This window comes from Merops nubicus, unplaced genomic scaffold (assembly GCF_000691845.1).
Source record: "Merops nubicus isolate BGI_N331 unplaced genomic scaffold, ASM69184v1 scaffold5618, whole genome shotgun sequence".
Lineage (NCBI taxonomy): Eukaryota > Metazoa > Chordata > Aves > Coraciiformes > Meropidae > Merops > Merops nubicus.
In genome coordinates, this window is record NW_008627617.1 from 29572 (window position 1) to 41900 (window position 12329).

The 12329-nt window shown below is 40.1% G+C and overlaps 1 protein-coding gene across 1 annotated transcript in view; it reads left to right on the top strand.

Annotated features, from left to right (window-relative positions):
- Positions 1–12329, top strand: part of GUCY1A2 (guanylate cyclase 1, soluble, alpha 2) — a gene marked incomplete at both ends in the record, with an annotated part of 73463 nt that overhangs the window by 20483 nt on the left and 40651 nt on the right. The window contains one exon of the mRNA XM_008946363.1: positions 2999–3717. Coding sequence (XP_008944611.1) covers positions 2999–3717 — 719 coding nt within the window. The remainder of the gene's footprint in view (positions 1–2998; positions 3718–12329) is intronic.

Below are 12329 nucleotides of genomic sequence, written 5' to 3' on the forward strand. Positions count from 1 at the left end.
TACCGATTAAGTGTTTTGTGCAGCTTCATGCAATCTCATCGCTAAAGCCAAGAGCTTTGTAGAAATACAGAGTAGAAATAGAAATAGAAATAAAAATGAAGAGTTTTGATTTAACCCATCATGCTTCAAACAAAAATTCACCTTTTATTATGAGGCTTAGGAAAAAATTTCTCTGATAGGTATGTTAGACTTGTTTGTTTTAGAAGGTTGTTTGACTTAGTTTAGTTTTCTCAGTATCTCATACTATCTATTATTGGAGAGCATGAATTCCTGACTGAGACATACCAGGAGTTTGGTCTAGTTTGGGCATATCTATTTTTCCCTTCTGAGCTAACCTTATTTTCTGCTGGTACTGTGTGTGACTCAATTCAAAACGAAAATGTTTTTTAAGGTAGAAGCATGTCCCCAAGCCAGGCCATTGACACAAATTTCGTGGTATAATTTATGTTGCTTGGAGCCAGTAAGTTATGTCCACATTGAACAGCAAGATCTCCAGGGCAGACAGAAAGACCAGTCTAAGACAATCAGGAGAACCTGAGGCTGAGCACTGAGATACAGCTTCCCTTAATGATAGTAGCTTCCATGTGTAGCAGTAAAGTACAGATGTGATCAGTCCTGCACTTTTCAGGTAGTGGTGCCAGGGCAACTGTTTTACTGTAATTTTATAATACACTCTAAGAAAGCTCACCTATCGTTCTGGGCAGCATTTTGGGATGTTATATGATTCTGTAACAGTATTTGGTCATTTGTATGAATAGCCCAGGGGTTTCTAGTACTCTCCTGTTCCCATACTTGGAGGGCCTTTGCAATCTTGCAGCCTTGGCTGCCCCTGCTAGACTGCTCCCTTCTGCACACAGCCTTCTAAAGCTACTCACGGTTCACTGTGCAGAACAGTGAGGTTCAAAAGTATGCACGTGCTTGTGTATACCTATGAATATGGTAATTTCTTAGCTCCTTGCTAGTAATGCCCAATTATGACAATGTTATTGGTGTGGATTAGAGTTGAATGCTTTTGGGGTTACAGCGAGTATTGTTACGGAAGATGGTACAATACTGTGTTATGCAGACATAGTGCTAATGAGTCAGGAATTGGCACGCTGTCCTCTGAGTCAGGATATCAGGGGGCATTGTGTACCAGAGGTACTTTCTTTTGGCTTAGCCACAGATCGGACCATCTGTGGTCATAAAAGGTCCTGGGAATATTTTTGTAATAACCTAGTTTAGTGACCAGATTTGATTATGAGTAATGGCATTTGAATGAACTTTCCCAGATTATTACTATTCTTTTATAAAACATGCTTTGTCCTGTTGTTGTGTTGTCCTGTTCATATATATAATTGGATGCATTTTAATCTGCTATTAATCCTGTCGAAGGTCCAAACAAAACTATTGCTGTGGATAGTTTGCAAAGCTGTGGAATACTCAGATCTCTTGTCAATATTGATCATTACTAAGTATACCTGTGTGCATAGGTAGTTCAGGCTCTGCCTTGAGCTGATCAGAGGTTACTGTGTGCAAACAAGAGATACATGACTTCTTGTGTCCCCTGCTTAACCTCTTGGGCATGAAAGTCACTAATCAAGTTCTTCCAAATTTAGAAGCCTACAAGCAATCTAAACAAACAATGAGAAGTTCAGTGATCCACTGGGACCTTACCAATTTTATAAAGCATGCTGAATACATATTAAAATAAAGGGCCTGTTGTGCTCTTAGGAAATAAGTAACTGCCCTTTGTTGCTGTTTGAGTTCAAGAGAAATTTTAAAGATGTTTGACTAGTTGATTGAAGTGTGTTCTGATTTGATTTCAATACACTGAAGGAACTATGTTGTTAATTCCTATATTAATTTCATTTTAAACTCTTGATGGATATTTTTAATTCACATACAGCTAATTCATACTTTTTTTCTTCTATTACAGCATAGAGCAATACAAACATATCTGATTAATTTTGTAACTCTGCTATGTAATAAAGGGATTATATACAGGTGAAACTTAACAGAGTATGTCTTCCCTAAAATAAGAGAGAGGAAAATGTTTAATAACCATCTCAAAATTACTTTTACCAGGTTATCCTTAAAATGGTAAATAACGTTAGAGTAGGATTTGATACACTTTTGTATCCAGGGGCTTCTATAGCTGATTTTTTTCAACCCTTCAGCAATACCAGCCTTATCACCTGTGTAAATCAAAACCTTTTGCATCTCTGTGATGGAGACTTGAAGTGACATTGTGAGATATCACAGAGCTGTCCCATCTACTAGCCGTTTAGATTGCTCTAAGAGGCAGAGTGTTTTGGAGATGGGAGAGCATAGAAGCCTAAAATAGAAAGAGTTTGCTGTCTTTTGTAGGCCACAAAAAAAAAAAAAAGCAATTATTCCTTTCTATCTTCTGGCCATACCCAATACCTATGATGAGAAAACTGTTTTGTCTGAAAAGAAAACCCAAAGCCCTCAACTTGACTCACCTAGTTTCTAAACTGTCATCTGTCTACAGGACTTTACATTGCTTATTGAAAGACAAAGGCCTGACTCTGAGTCCAGCAGCTTATTCTTCAAGCTTACCAAGCTAGATCCCTCACAGAGGCAGTGAACAGAAGGACTATGAAAGCAGGAGCCTTGTTTGTGGCTAAGTCAGCAATAGAAGGGGTGCACCCGTGGGTGGGTGCATGCACACAGCAGACTGCATGTGACGTGCAACTTTCTGGGAAATTATAACATCTTCTGGCTTCCAACTGAGAAAAGGAGACAGGCAAGTGTAAATCCCACAAGTAGCTGGCTGGGACAGCAAGCTGCAAGCATGACGACTTAAAATGACAGGCAAAAATGGTTTCAAGGGTTATTCCCAACCACCAGAGGAAAAAAGATTCTTATGGGTAGGTAACCCAGTGAAAAAGCCACTCTCACTGTCTCGGAAGAGTACTGTGCGAGTAGAGAACAAAGGGAAAATGTGACACTAGCATTACTGTGTTGTTCATATTAGTGTCTTATTGTCCTATAGGCTTGAAGTTTGAGGAAATGCAAGAAAAGTTTGGGGAGGAATTCTTCAATATCTGCTTTGATGAAAATGAAAGAGTTCTTCGAGCTGTGGGTGGGACCCTTCAGGATTTCTTCAATGGCTTTGATGCTTTGCTGGAGCATATTAGAACTTCATTTGGAAGACAGGCCACCCTGGAATCTCCTTCTTTCCTATGCAAAGAGCTCCCTGAAGGCAATCTCATGCTTCATTACTTTCACCCGCATCAGATTGTGGGATTTGCAATGGTGGGGATGATAAAGGCAGCAGCAAAGAAGATTTACCGCTTGGAAGTGGAAGTAGAACAGGTCACTAATGATAAGTTGTGTTCAGAGGGGACGAACCCAGGTAACTGCAGTTGTCTGACTTTCCTTATCAAAGAACATGAAAATGCAAATATCACAAAAGCACTTCCACCAGGAACTTCCCAGTCCCCATTAGACCTGAGGATTAGCATCAGCACCTTCTGCAGAGCTTTCCCCTTTCACCTGATGTTTGATCCGAACATGCTAGTTCTCCAGCTTGGAGAAGGTCTTAGAAAGCAGCTCAGATGTGACACTCATAAAACTCTGAAATTCCAAGACTGCTTCGACATAGTTTCCCCTAAAATCAGTGCCACGTTTGAACGAGTTCTCCTGAGATTATCTACTCCCTTTGTCATACGGACCAAACTTGAGGATTCTGGCTCTGAAAATAAAGATAAGGTAAGAATGTTAATTTGGTATGTGTATGTGTGCAATGGAAGAGCATTATTTATTCAGAGAGAAGCAGATCAAGTCCTGTGTACTCTGGAAAGCTCTTGTGTCTTGCAAAGAGGGGCTAAGTGGTGTTCCCTAGCCAAGTGAATATTTTCCTACATTATTTCTAAGATTTACTTGAGATTTTGTAGCAAATCATGACTTTGCCATTCAGAAAATTCTGCGCTGTGGCATTGAGTAATGCAGCTTAAATCAAAAGGGTGAGGAATTCTTCAAAATGCCCATGTCTAATCCTTAATTTCACTCCAGCTATATTATGATAACAATAACAGTTGTTAAGCCATTTACTAGGGAATAGCATTCAGTATATTTTCTGAAAAAAACCCTCACTGCAGGGTTCCCACTGCCACTTTAGTATATCCTGCTTTCCTGTTTTGAAACAGTGCTTTCCTCTGTGTCTCCTATCTCTCACCCTGCACCCAAAGGAACCAGAGCTGTAAGTGGTACCGAGTATCACTTATGCCAGTTTTAATGCTTTCCAGTCACTTAAATAGGCACTTGTCCTCCTACACTACCTCTTTCCTCGGTGTTTTAGAGAAGAGCTAACTTAACTAATGAGCCCAATGTTGAAGTCATTGCATCCCAGGTGATTTAGGTGAGAACATGTCTTCTAGAGTGGACCTCTCCAAAGGTTGGATGGAGTTTGTCTCTGCATATCCTTAAATTATGGGAAAGCTTTTTGGTGTGAAGTGGGATTCCAGCGTTAGGCACAAAAGTACTTGTACTTAATGCTTATACTGAAAGCCTGTGTGTGGAGACCTTGGAAATGCTGCTGCCATAAGTGAAGGAGTTCTTAATTTTCAGGGTTTTTAAGAGATAGCACTCAAGAATAGTCAGACTCAATCACACGGGATACTTAAACACCTAAGTTCTGCCCGTGGGTGCCATTTTTACAGTGTTGGTGGTCTGGATATAGCTTGAGAACACCCACTTCTGTTTTGCTCCCTACACTAGGCCAATTTCAGAAAGACTCTTGTAACTGCAGATCAAGTTATGGGGTTTTTTTCAAAACATAGTCTCTTCTGACACCAGCAATGTTTCCAGCTCCTCTTTGGCACCAGTAAATATGTTTCTGCTGCATTTTCCCCTAGAAACAACATGTTCCCCCAAGAGAAGCAAACTAATGCTTCTCATTTTGTATGAGTTGATGTAATTCAACCTATTTAAAACCAAAAGGGAGTTTGTTTTTCATAATGCATCCTCAAAGTCATCCTAGCCTTTAATTATGAGGATGAAATGTTGCGTGGAAGGTGTGGAGGTGTTGGCTCTGACCTACCTTCCAGCACAATTGTTTTGCTTTTGAAAGAGGCTTGTGCTGTGGTCCTTCTCCCTTGGGCCTGCCCATCCCTCTTAGACACCTTCTGCTGCCCTGGGACGCAGTCACAGCCCTTCAGCCATCTTCTGCTCTTCATGAATCTGCTGTAAATCACTCTGAAGAGAAAGAAGGTTTCAGCGAGGGGGGACAGGGTGGGGTGGGGTGGGGCTTTTAAAACTTTTTTTTCTGTATCTAATTACAATTTAAATAAACCAAACATTGTCTTACGTGGGCAGGTTCCCTATGCTTGTGGTGTATGCTGTGGTTTGTACCGTGTGTCATTTCAGGTGGGTAATGAATCAAGTCAGTGGTGGGCCCAGCTACCACTCGGGAGAGTGACCCTTCCTCTCTGTCTTAAAGCCGTGCGTAGAGTCAGACCCTGAACAACAAGTGTCAGCACTAGCACTGTAGCAGTGACACAGATTTTCTTGAGAAGCAGGTAGAAGGGGGTGTCGGTGAAGGTAATACTTTGTCTGCCAGCAGTTAAGAGAAAAATTATGTCTTGAACAGTAAGGTGTCAATGAGAGAGAAAAGAGTGATGTTGAGGTGTAGGGGACCTGAGATAAACGGTGTGCTGCAGGCTGGGAATTAATTCGAGAATGTCAGTTTAGCTGAAGAGGTATTTTCTTCTGAGTCACCCATGGTATAAGCACTTTACAAAAGTTTCTGTTCGTGAGTAAAGGAAGCTTTATGAGTAGTTGAACAAAGGTCAGCCTGTGATGCATTTCCCTTTTTTTCCAAAATGACAGGTTCTGCAGATTCAAAGGTTGTGGTTGTCTTGTTTACATAGCTTGTGAGAGGAGCAACGTGGCAATACTGTAACGTTGTGCTCAAGTCCTTAATATCTCCTGGATAAAAAAATAGACCAAGCCTTGGGAAATGCATGCTGTATTATTTTCCCAGAGCTTATGTTGCTCATGGAGCTCATTTTGGAATTCTTTTCAACTTGCCAATACTTGAATGGAAGCTGAATATTGGGCAGGTAGATCAGTGGCTGTAAGCATGACCCTGCTTAAAAGTTGGCAGTAACTGACTTAGGTGTTTCACTATTTCTCTGTCACACACCTCTATTCAATTCATATTGGAATTGCATCTCACTTAGAGCTATTAATCTTTTTTTTTTTAAAGAAAATTCTGATTCTGCAATAACCTCAACACTTTTCAGTCTTGGTTACTTGAAATGCCAGTAGAAGGGATGCAACCCAGAGAACTCTGTGGCAGTTTTAAAGCTGTTCAGATGTCTTAGTAGCTCCTGAAGAAATAAATGTTTTAAAAGGCTTTGTGGTGAACAGAGGACCTTTCAACCTCTCTTCAAAGCACTTTAATCTTTATTTCAATACATAAATTAGATCTTTTTTTTCAAGTTTGCAGTGAGAAAGACAGAATAATAAAACAGTTTTCACTTAGTCCTCATGCTGGCTCTGTGTTCAGATGAAAGTAAGTCACAAATCATGATCCTTCCCTAAGTCAGCACCCAGATGCAAACTAAAAAAACCACTTGTCCTGACTTCTAGGGTGTTTGGCACTTGTCCCATTTATGCAAAGGCCTATTTGTGTGCTTTGATTTACTGGGATTTGAATCACTGGAATAAATGACTTGGTTTTATAAAACTATTCTAAAGTTCTGAGGTCTGGATGATAGGTAGCACTTCCTGTGGAGATGTATGTACACCTCTGCAGAAACAAAACCTCATGCATCAATGCATCAACATGTCAGAAAAGTTTTGTTAATTTGATATGTGACCAGTTGTTCCTTGGAACATTTACAGGATCCCATTGTTGTAGGGACCAAACACATGGATTCTACAACTTTAATTCCAGTTTTCAACACCATCCATACTCCTGGGTCATAATTCTAATGTTTTGAAGTTTTCTTGGCTGATATTTTAGTCTCCATTATACAATAGACACATGTGGACAATGCAGGCAATTATTCTGCAAAATATGAAGCAATTATATAAATTTATTAGGTCAGCAGTTTCACTGACTTTGCCTGAACTTAATCATAGGTTTGCAGCTGAACACCCTTATAAGTCTGTGGAGAATAAGAATTAAATTGTACAAACTAATCCAGAATAAGACCAGGGTATGTTGTCCTGTTTTTCCTCTCCTAGCTAATGTCCTCCTCACGTGCCACTCCTGTGCCATTAGTGCAGGGCACATCGTGATTAGATGGGGCTACCAAGCAGGGACCCACTGTTCCTGGGACCTGGGTGCAGACTCAGTCCTCTTGGTGCTGGGATTGACAGAGTGAGCTCTGCCGGCACTGTTTTTTGGTGCCTTTCTGAAACTGTGACATGGCATGCAGTTGGCAAGAAGGTTGAAAGTGAATCATGAAAGAAATTATTTGGTTCCCTGCCAGATACTGTGCAGCTGTATTTTCCTTGTACTACTCCTCTTCTGCTCAGAATAACAGTCCTTTTCACCTTTGAAATAAATCAGTTTGCATGAGGTTACTCACCGGCCTTGGACTTCACATTAGGCCTGCGAACACTTTCATTTAGAGATGTTGCCTAAGAATAAAGCTGGTACCTAAAACTGCATTATTGAAGGGTGGCCAGAATTTTTCTGATGGAAGGTATTCTCTTTAAATATGCCATTTTATTAAAATCACAGCTTCCCCAGGAGTTTGGTGAAGAACGTTCAACCCTGCAGTGCTGTTTTCTATAACATGCCCTCCCAACATTCAGCTCACCCAGGATACAAGCATATCCTCTTGCAGTGTCATCCAGGATGTGGTCCTGATAGCCCCTGCAAGACCACTCCTCCATAATTTTATTTAGCACCTTTAGAACCAGGGGCACTTCATACTGTCAGATGTGAAGATGTGAAATGTGAAGATGAGACCTCTCTGGTTGGTGGCCACTTTCAGCCAGGTCTGTGGGGACATTGTGTGCAGAGTGGAGCTATTGGCAAGGAAGCCTGCCTACTCATTGCTTCAGCAGAGCACTTTCCCATTGTGTTTGTTCACCATTGGAAACTGTAAAAAAATAATGCTTTTTAAATTTCAGGAAGTACACTGTCCCCTTTTTTATACCGAAAGTGTATTTTTTATCTGCTAATTTTTATTCTGGACCAACTGAATGAAATAAGCCATCCTGACACAGGCAGACTAGTTTATAACCCACCACACACAACCTTGAAGCGTTTTGCTTTTGCTCTGTAACTCTGTTTTTCTTCCTCTCCTAATAAAATTCAAATGAAGTGGCCTGAAAGTCATTCTAGCATGAGGGACATCTGTCACTTATCATCTAGGAATTCTAATTTTTCCCAGAGCTGATTTATTCACAGTCAGTCAGCCTTTGACATTAAGCTCTCATTGCTTTGCAGGCTCCTGGAGCTCTCAGAATCAAATTGTGTCTTCTGTTTGTGCTAATGTTAATATCCCACCCGTTTGCTTGTCAAAATGTGTTTGGACTTTGATGGTTTTCAAGATTAATTGGATTGGCCGTCTTGACTGCTTCTGGAGACTGTGATGGGTTATAAGAAACAGTAGACAACATGACTTTCTTATCTCACTAATGGTTGTGCATCAGAGAACTTCAATAACACTGTGAAAGTGGCCTAAAATTTTTAATATTTCTTCTTTAAGACAAGGCAATGAAAATGTCATTTCATAAATGCTTTCAGTGGTAGGAGTGAAGAAGTGTAAGAATCTAAAGATAAAATAATCCCTTGACTATTGAGTCAAGTGGCTATTAAAACAATTTGACTCCATGGTGAACTCTCCCCTCTTATGATTTGTGTAATTTTTTATGATAAGGAAGCTGCTTGCACATGAAAATATCCATCTTTCACTATTTCATTGAAAGCTTTTGAATAGATTTCTAAATTACAATATGTCATAACTGGAGCAAAAAGAGCACATTTCATTAATTTTTACATTACCTAATAAGAGTACTCAGGCACAACTCGGTGTGATTTTCAGGGATGCATTTTTTTCTACCTCTCCCTTCTAGTGAGTAAAATTAAGTATTGGTTACTCAAAGTAAATTTTTATCCTTTTCCTCATTTGCTTCTGTGCGTTCATGAGTAACTGTGCTTTCATGGCATCACAGTCCTCTAATCTGAATAGGTGTGATGTCCATAAAAAGTCATTTTCTTTGGGATGGTTGAATTAAAGTAGGAACATTCAGTCACTCTTTACTGTCCTCCCTCCTGTCCTGGCATGTGCAACTGGGAAATGCATGTAGTCAAGCTAAGGCTTTTTTCCTGTGTCTCTCTGCAGAGGCTGAAGTGGCTGTAAAAAGAAGGGGGAAAGCCCGAGTGTCTCCCTGTGAATTGAGTGGATTTTGTGCCTGAGCTTCCATAAGTGCACGAGTGGGAAGTCAGAGGCTGTGGGAACACCTGGGTATGCCTCAGTGTAAACACAAAGCGTATTGCTCCTCAGGGCAGCACGTGCAAGGCCTGGCACTGCCTGTGGTGGCAGCTTTCAGTTATATGTTCACCTCTACCCAGCAAATGCCAAAACCTCCTGCTAACCCTGCTCCTGGAGCATGCTCCTTGCCTGAGAGTGAGACTGAGTTGCTCCAGGTTATGTGCAGAGTAAAGAGCCCATGGAGTTGAGAGGAAGCTTTCCACTTTTTCCCTCCACCTTAAATTCTGTCTTGAAACCTCAAATGAGGACCATGAAAGTCCCTTCCTATTTTGTTTTAAGTGTGACTTAGTGGTTTTGAGTCAGTTTTTGACTACTTGGCCTGGGTCCTCCAATCCTATCTCATATATATCTAGGTTTTTGAATTTGTGTTGTAGTTGACAGCGTGGATTGACTCTAAATACATTAATTTACTCATGCTCACTGTGCATGCCTCTTGTCCTGGATTCTTCATGCTTTATTTCCACGGAAGCAAAGCTCTGAAGTTCAGAAACTCTCCATAAGACAGGAATTTTGCTGATGTTTTTACTGGGCTGTGGCCCCAGGCAAAATAGACAGCTGGCAGCAAATTACTTTGCCTGTGATTTGTACCTGGCTTTGACACCTTTTATATTCTGGGACCGTAGCTGGATCAGACAGAGTAAATTTTGTAGGTCATAAGACTCAAAGAAAAGGAATACTACTATAAAGTAACACCTAGCCTACTTTGCATTAGGAATAATGAGCAGTAGTATGAAGGAGTAAGATAATAGTGATTTGCAAAAGTCAAGACTTGGAAAAGTGACGTGCAAATGCTTTACTCTTTTACTCCTTTACACTTACCAAGGATGTGTGATAATTTACCCTGCTCTTTTCAGTCTTCCAAGGGCACTGGCTGTCAGTCTCAATAGCAGCAGATCACCTACTGCCAGGCAGGCGGTCTGTGCTATCCCTTACAATCATCTTTTTAGTATGTTTTGCAAGGAAAGTGAAATGAATTAACCCATAAAATAGTATTTATATTATTTGTTCCTGTTAAGAACCTTTGACTTTTGTAAGTGAGGGTTTAGAATGAATATCTGAGAAAAAAAGTAAATGTTCTTTTTCCACAGACCTAGGAGAAGCATGTAAGATATTCCTAACACAATATTCCTCCTGTATCGGTTCAAAACAAAATAAACTTATTCCTTTTTGCAGACTGCAAATAATACTTCAGCATCTCAGAAAGATGTAAACATTTTAAAATTCAGTCCTAGATGTAGACACATTTAAATATTATTTTGAACATTTTGACCACTGTAGTTTCTATCTGCCTTTAGACTTTTATGTATTCTATAATACTTATTACTCTATTTCTCCACGAGAACTGGAATTGATTTTCTTGTTCATCCTTTCCTTGTTCATACAGTGTTTTCTGTAGTAATTCTTATTCTACTGTGGGACCACTGTATCAAGAGCATAAACATCATTGTCATTTTTGCATCACCTTTCTTCTTGTTTGAAAATTTAGGGACTGAATCCTTTTTGTCCTGTACACTGAAGGGACTGTGATCAACATATAATGTGATCTGCATAAATAAGTATTTTAGCTATTAATTGCTATCTCTTTCTGACAGCACCTTCCTAGGGAGTATTCAAGTGGCATTAGAGGATTGCTGTCATGACTGGAATTGGTATGATGTGATACTGTCACATTTCAGTACTTCCTTCCTCCAATGTTGAACTGGTAGCTTTAAAAATGTCTATTCTGATTAAATTTAGGTCATGGGGATCTTTCTTCAGACAGTACAGATAATATTATCAAAAGGCTTAAAAAAGATGGCTTATGTTGATGGGTTCTGAAGATAGCTGCTTCTGAAAATTCATAAAATCAAAGCTTAGAACATACAAATGTTTGACCATACAAATGTTGTGCGAATTTGAAGAATAACCTGAAATTGGCAAGCTGTCTATTAATGAATCCATTCCTATAAGCAGGTAATTTAATGGGTAAAAAAAATGGGTTCAGACTGGGCTAACTTTGGAGTTCCTCAATCATGGCTGTTGAAGGGCCAATATGCCTATCACGCAACAAAAGCAGAGTCATGCCCAGTGGCTTGAGGAAGAAAAACAACTGGGCAGACTAACTTCATTTAGCTCTGTGTGATGGAGGTGGGCTCCTCTGAAGCACCTTTGCACGTTCTGCTCCTTTTGTTCTGTTTGAGAACGGGAAGATCAGTAACAATGGGACATGGGCCCCAGAATAGGTGACTCAGGGGACACAGTTTTGCCCCCTCCTTTCACTGATGCCAAAGATCTTTGTGGCTTCAATTCTTCTTTTAATCCTTTCCCCATAAAAAGTGTTGGATGATTTCAGTTTTCAATTTCACCAAGCTTCTTCTTACCTGCATGACTTCGCTTGAAAAGGGATGATACCAAAACTGATCTTATAGAACAGACCATAGACTGATTTCTTGTGCGAGTATAAAACTTTCATGAGGAATGCCCAGTGAATTTTTAATTAATTCTATTTTAAATTTTTGATTTAAATATAAAAGAATTGTAGTGATTTTTTGTAAAACCCTTCATGCTTTCTGCTCTGTTAGCTCAAAGGCATCTGGCAGAGGGAATGTTTGAATGCATTAACAGAGCCTGGGCATTATTCTCAGCTCTGCTTGCTGTGGCTCAGAGTCATTTGCAGCCCAGGCTTTTGGGTGACTCCCCTGTGGAGGTGCTTTTTGCCTCCATGGACACCGCATCTGGTAAAAGTCAGGCAAAAGGAATGAAGAGATCCTCTATTCCCAGAGTTCAGTTCCGCCAATAGAGGAGAGCTACCAAGAAAAGAACATAGGAGGCTGTATGTTTATTTCAGCTCCACTGAAACCCAAGGGGAAAAAATACCAGTGCTTG